Source organism: Cariama cristata, unplaced genomic scaffold, assembly GCF_000690535.1.
Source record: "Cariama cristata isolate BGI_N322 unplaced genomic scaffold, ASM69053v1 scaffold28711, whole genome shotgun sequence".
Taxonomy (NCBI): domain Eukaryota; kingdom Metazoa; phylum Chordata; class Aves; order Cariamiformes; family Cariamidae; genus Cariama; species Cariama cristata.
Window position 1 is genome coordinate 2,151 of NW_009600290.1, and position 6,532 is coordinate 8,682.

At 51.2% G+C, this 6,532-nt stretch overlaps 1 protein-coding gene across 1 annotated transcript; it reads right to left on the bottom strand.

Moving 5' to 3' along the window:
• Nucleotides 1-2,581: 2,581 nt before the first annotated feature.
• On the bottom strand, nucleotides 2,582-6,365 carry BAG4 (BCL2-associated athanogene 4). The gene is made up of 4 exons (XM_009709988.1): nucleotides 6,144-6,365; nucleotides 4,817-5,077; nucleotides 4,221-4,439; nucleotides 2,582-3,085 (listed from the first exon to the last, which is right to left on the bottom strand). Exons 1-4 carry the CDS (start codon nucleotides 6,363-6,365, stop codon nucleotides 2,582-2,584), a joined length of 1,206 nt encoding a protein of 401 aa, XP_009708290.1.
• Nucleotides 6,366-6,532: the final 167 nt, after the last annotated feature.

A 6,532-nucleotide genomic window follows, 5' to 3' on the forward strand; every position in this document is an offset into this window, starting at 1 on the left:
TCCTGAATGTGAGTTACTGGGATCAAATGTGCATCCACCTCCAGCAGAAAGGAGCGCCTTCGAGCCAGGTACGGGTGGTTTCAGAGCTCAGTCATGCCCCGAGCACAAAGGAGAAGTGCAGCAGAGGCTGTTCTCCCGTCCTGCACCACCAGTACTCTCTTTCCAGCCTTCCCTTTGCCTCACCAGAGCGCAGCTTCCCCTGCAGCCTTTGCCTATTGCAAAGCATGGTTCAGGCTGTCACCCGCATGCTGCAAGCACAGCGGCTTGTCCTGCTCCGCTGGCTGGATTGTCCAGTTCTTGACTTTTCTAGAAAGGGACAAGTTAGGTCTCTTTGGGTACTTACATGCCTTCTTTGCTTTTTCATCTCCTTCATAGCCTTTTATAGACAAACCTTGCGGGAAATGCTAAAGGATCAGAAGAATAGGACTGAGTAAATCTGGAATTGAGTCCGCTAGCAATCCCGTAGCACAAGGACTCAGCTTTCTGCCCCCACCCCAAGCATTTCTTTGGAGTGCTTGATGGGTTTTGTTGCCTGTATTCCCTTTCAAAAAACCTAAATAAAGTTATTACTGTATGAACCCACAGCAGTCTCTTGGGAAAGATTTCAGGACATTAGAGGCAGCATTTAACAAGACTTTCAACCATAAGATAAAACAAAAGGGGTAGAGACACCACAGTGCTGCTCTTCATTCCTCTGGGTTTAAAGAGCCACCGGTAGCAAGGCTGGCGGCATGGAAACCATCCCTACCACAAGTATTTTCACAAAAAGAAACAAACCCAAAGCATGGATTAATTCCTGGAGTCGCTGCTGACACTGCTGCCTTTTATCAGAAAAAGAAAGGTGGCATTCACTGGGGCTGGGCCATTGCTTTCTGTATGCACCGCTAACCAGTAGAGTAACAGGGCATCAGTCTGTTTATTGTGATCTGCTTTATCTCCCAGTATAGCCACCAGACCTCAGAAGTTAGATTTCGTGCTGTATCCAAAGCACAGCTAGCCTGGTCTGGCTGCTCTCCGCCTGACAAGAGGATGAAATAAAATAGCGACCAAGCATTTAGCCGTTCCAGGACCTTCAGCTCTTTCCTGGCTCACCTTAGACGCAGCTGATTTTGCAGGCTGACCGCCACATGTGATCACAGACACATCCAACGAGCTGCAAAGGTCAGTCCCGTGCATGCAGCCCCGTCTGGGAATGATGTGGGATCTGCCAAGTGCCTTCAGGACATCGGCTGGCCGTCAGCCCGCAGAGTGCATGGTCAGGGCACTCCCAGCCTTGGAGTCACTCCCAGTCAAGACCCCTTCCAAAACACAGCCACCGGCCCTAGAACCACAGCTGAAGGCTCCTGGAGCATCTGCACTGCTTGGGAGGCAACTGGGGCATCTGCACTGTACCCCAGCACCCCCAAAACAAGCATTCTCGGAGGTAACTTGCTGCATTTATCTCCAACCTCGGCTGCTGAGGCAGCCTGGCTGGTGTTTTGGTTACAGGCAGGTCTAAGTTACACAACCTGGCCCACAACTTCTCTTTAAAGAAAAGAGACTTTGAGACGTCTTAATTACAAAATAACATTTAAAAGTTGTCAGGGTTTATTATCTTGTCACACACAGTAATGATTCACTTCACATGTTGTAACCAGAAGGTTAACAGTAGGCTGAGCCGTTCCCTTCCCCTCTGTACTGTACAGTGCCACAAGTACGGCCTTTGCAGTGGAATAAAAAACTTGCAGTATGTGGAAGGACATTACAATTAAAAAGTGGATTTTTTACCCAAGTGACCTGGAAAGCATTTCCTTCCAAGCGTCCTGCTGTTTTGGGTTGCTCTGCTCGGACATCGTTCCTCTGCTCGTACCTCTGCTTTTCAGTGGCAGAACTGAGATTTCCAGGCTCTGTTCCCGTGTCCACGGGGGACACCACAGACTGGCTTTTCACAACAGAGGAGGAACAGCATGACGTGACAGGTTTGCATGGATGGGCTGCCAGCGTGGTCCCTTTCCGCAGCACTTCAGTGTCGCTACTCGAGTGCACTAAAACCAAACAAAACCCCATGACGACACACAAGTTTTTATGGCGAGGAAGCTGAAGCTGAAAATACACACAGTGACTGACAAGCCCACGGTCTTGCTTTGTGGCTGCACGTTGCAGTGCCGTTGTGACCACATCTGACAAGTGTTCTGGCTGTTCAAAGAACTGCTGTAGCTGCAGGAGGCACCTATAGATTGGGCCTGGTTTGGGGAACTTTGTAGTGATTTTTCCTCCAGCTGATGAAGAGGATGTGGACCCTCACGGAGACCTCTACAGCGTAAGTACCTCAGGTGATTCTGCTTTCCAAAGCCTGGAACAAGCAAACAATTCAGTTTGCTGCTTCAAACCTTTCTTAAATTTGTCCATTGTCAAGTTATTTGTTGGGGCTGGGCTTCTGGGTTTTTTTTTTTGGTGGTTTTGTTTCGGTTTGTTTTTTTTTTAACTTGGGGCTTATTGCTATTCTATTCTCGATAGTGCGTAGCAGAAAGAGCTGAGATTTAACAGAACTAAAACTCTTTGGAACCTCAACAACAGGCTGTGTGTTATGGCTGATGTGCTTTCACAAACCCTTTCTTTCCAGTTTTTCCAGTATGGCCTGAATTCTGTGGACGGACTCTTTCCTGGCCTGCCGAACACTGTCCTGGCCACCAGTCTCGATAGAATCCAGTTCCAACAGCAGCTTGGTCAACATCTCCTCCAGAAGCCGGTAGGATTTATCTGTCTTTTTTCCTACAAATTCATCCACCTCTTGCTCCAGCTGTTCAGCCTCCCCCATAACGTGGAGGATTCTCTGAATCTCTGGCTGGATGGCTGCAGAATTTGTTGAAGGCTGGTCACCGGATTTAAAGCCAGCTACCCGGTTCCCAGCCAAAAGCTTCCGAGATGCAGTGTCATACATTTGGGGTTGTGCGCTGTACTGCACCTTGGGGTTTGGGGAGGATGGCTTGGCGTTGAGCGGAGCGGCTGGCTTGTGATCATTCACTGTCCCAGAGCGCTGGTGATTGACATCGGAATAGTAGTTGTGATGGTTTGCACTTTGCTCAGGTTTGTCGTAAGCAGTATCCTACAGTCAGAAGGAGAAGAAAATCTTTTAAGTGCATTTCCCTTAAAGACAGGGGTTTAATCTCTCATCTTGCACTCAAAAGGCAGGCAGGGCTGAGGGAACTGAGTGACGGGTAACATCATGACTGCTTTGAGGTGTGCATGCCTGGGAGGATAGGGCAGGCCGGGTTAGGCATGACGTTACCAGGGATCTGGGCAGTATCTTCTAGACTGTCACACACTGTGACGTCGTAAGACATCACGTCCCTGCGGGCCGGCACCCTGTGTCCCGCCAAGTGGGCTGGTTTCTGTGAGAAGTCTCAAAAAGAGACAGGGGACCCACGCTCCCGTCCCTGGCCGTTAAAGAGCTGATCCTCAGCAAGAGGCACGTGTCTGGAAGAAACGGCATGAGCCACTGAACACTCGTTACCTGTGAATAGGGGAGATGCTAAATAGATTTCAGCACAGTCCCATTTGGATATACCAGAGAAGATGCTTCGCTGCAGATAGCACGCTTTTGAGCTGTTCCCAAGTAACAGCAGCCCCCATCCCCAAATCCCCCCATCGGGCCTGCTGCTGCACATGCCAGCGCTGCTGCCTGGGGACCAAACCTCCAGAGACTCATTTGACTCCTGATCAAACCCAGAGAAAGCCGAGATGAACAGACCACACCAAACACATAATTTCCTTACATTTTTTGCTTAAAACATTCCTCAGTAGAGGATGACTGTGCTCAAAACAAACACGTGTAGAGGAATACGAGAGCCTGCTATACCAGAGTCTGCAAACTGACCTGCAGGCCAGTCCCACACCCTGTGCTGGAGGATTTCTGACAGCGTTCGCTGCTTGAGAGAGAAGAGTTGGACAAGCAAGACGAGGTCTGACCCATTTCAAGACCTGCCCTGGGATGTATCTGGTACCTCCAGTACCTTTCTGGAATTACAGCTATGAATTTTGGTCTTCTGTATGTGAATAGGAGATTTTGCTGGCAGTACTCTGGATACCTGCTGCTTTGTTTCTACCTAAACTAACCATACTCGGAGAAAGGGGCATTCCCAGGACACAGAGGCAGATTTTGAAGAAAGATCTATAATCTAGGAGGTCTGACCACAGCCAGGACCCAGCACGGGCACGCGCTGTAGAATCATCAACTGTACCTTTGAGTCCCACACGGGAGGGTGGGAAGGAGCTCCACTGCTAGTCCAGGATGGATGTGATTCGGAAACAAAGGGGTTCCCGTGCACTGGAGCAGCGGGCCACGTGTAATGCGGCTGCATCCCATAGACGGTCGGGGGAGCCCATGTGTCCTCCGAGGGTCTGAGCTGTGGTGGAGGCCCCTGCGCCGTGACCCCTGGATTGCTGTCTCCGTATGGATACTGCGGGATGAAATCTGCAAGAAGAGAGGGAAACAGGCATTAGCCCTGGAGTCACCCGAAGCACCGCTCCCTCCAGAGAGCCCTGGAAACTGCCACAGCATCAGGCTTGCTGCCCGATGCCTGCTTTCCTAGCCCACAAGCTTGGAGCCTCTCGAGAATGGGATGACCACCAGTTTTTACAAGAATAAAAGCAGGCAGGGCAAGCTGCTCAAGACACAAGAGGCATTAGGACCCACGGATCCATCAGAGGAGGCACTGCAGGCTTTCCCTCCGCTGCGGTCCCATAAAACAACTTCTTGTGCCCCAAGAACTGCAAACCCAGCAGCTGCTCCAATATTGGGGCTGGAAATTGCTCTGGCTGGTGCCTGGCCTCTTACCTGTGGTGGGGAATAGCCAGGAACCTGCTGCCTCCTGAGAGAGGACCCTTCGGCGGGGCAGTCCGGCGGGGTGTAGCTCCAGGGGGGAGCAGGTGACGGGGGCTGGTACATGCCCGTGGACTCCGCAGGGTAAGGGGTCCGCGAGGGCCCGGAGCAGTAGTACCCCCGTGTCTGCGGCAGGCTGGCATAGTGCGGAGCAGCACCGGGAGCCGGAGGGTACGGGGGGCTGTAGGCTCCATTTGTGTAGGGCGAATCCATTGCCTGGGGAGGAGGGAAGAGCAGAGGAAAGGTGATGGACTATGGACATGGGGCAGAGGGGCTCCAGTCTGGCCCAGCAGCAGCTCACAGAATGAGGACTGGCCATTCCTGCAGCATTTAACTAGGGGGTTCCTGCCTCCCCAGGCTGATTTGCCCCAGTTTTAGATTTTCCTGCTCTAACGTGGCTTTCTGTTAGCTACCGTCTGCCTCACACTTTGGTCCCACTGGCCTCACAGCACGCTCGGGGAGACAGGCAGCATCGGGGACATTACAGGGGGATAGATTTGTCTGGAGGGCGGGAAGAGAGGGGATACACTAAGCTTAACCATGCTTCACCCAGCTAAACTTGGCTCAGAAATAGGCGTACAATTCCTCACAGCAAGCACAGCTCTTAGGAGGTTCAGCCACATCAACGTAGTCACTGGTGAATGAAAAACACTCCGGTAAAGTTCCTTTCCTCTTTCAATCTGCAAACAGAAATGATGCAAGCGAACGAGAACTACCAGTTCTGAGGCCCAAGGAGCGGGTGTTCAGATCACCCGGCCGCAGGTCATGCTGCTGCCGGGTTTGAGAACTTGTCGTACGAAAGGTCTGTACGTCCAGAACATGTGAGAACTTATCTGAATACATTCAAGTAATCAATGTAAATTGAACATGAGCTTCCACCTAAGCACAGAGACAACAATTAAGCATCAGGATTTCAGGAGCTCACGGATGACTCCCTGTAGCTTTGGGCAAAGCAGTTTTTTTGCCCGCGAACTGTTTCACGGAAGAGAGATTGTATCACCTGCGTGCTGGGATTTATGAAAGAGCTGGATCAAACCTACACATCCCATAGGATTAAAACAAACCACAGTTACGTCTGGACAGCAGACAACCTCTTTGGAAAGAGTAAAGCCTTTCTCTTCGCACAGTATTTACGCAACGGCCCCTAAAAAAAGCTATTGCTGCAATAAAACCAACAAATAATGGATCTGGGAAGCGCAAGTCATGGGACTGGGGCACAACGGGACTGGCAATGGTTTCTTTCCCCCCCCTTGTTGGCCCCAGGCTGCCGCCCTGGCGCTACCGGCTCCTTTCCACTGGTGGGGTCTGTCATATAAATGCCACCGGTTGTGTGGCTGGCATCTTTACTCGGCCGTGCCTTGAAAGAGGGGGACGTGGCAGGGATCGGATCCTCAAGGCCCACGCTCACACCGGGGAAGAAGCAGTTCTGTCTGTCGGTGAAGGGCTGACTAGCCGGGACTGGGACACATCCTTGCCGGCGATGCCCAGCTCTCTCACCAGTCATCTTGGCAGCAAACCAACCAAGAGTGGTGGCATTTCCCCGGTGATCTCTTCATTAAAATACATGCCCTAAAAATGTCACCTTGAACTGGATATGAAGGTAAAACTTTACCACGTTCATCATTTTCTGTATTTTTCTCCAGTTACAACACCTGCCTCAACCCCGTGGGA

What these genes read in the sequence shown, in the direction of transcription:
- BAG4 (XM_009709988.1), bottom strand. Translation starts at nt 6,365, where the DNA reads ATGACTGGTGAGAGAGCTGGGCATCGCCGGCAAGGATGTGTCCCAGTC. An exon ending in CTGGCTATTCCCCACCACAG is followed by an intron (nt 4,440 to 4,816) that starts GTAAGAGGCCAG and finishes TTCATCCCGCAG; the next exon opens with TATCCATACGGAGACAGCAA. An exon ending in CTCCCGTGTGGGACTCAAAG is followed by an intron (nt 3,086 to 4,220) that starts GTACAGTTGATG and finishes TTCTGACTGTAG; the next exon opens with GATACTGCTTACGACAAACC.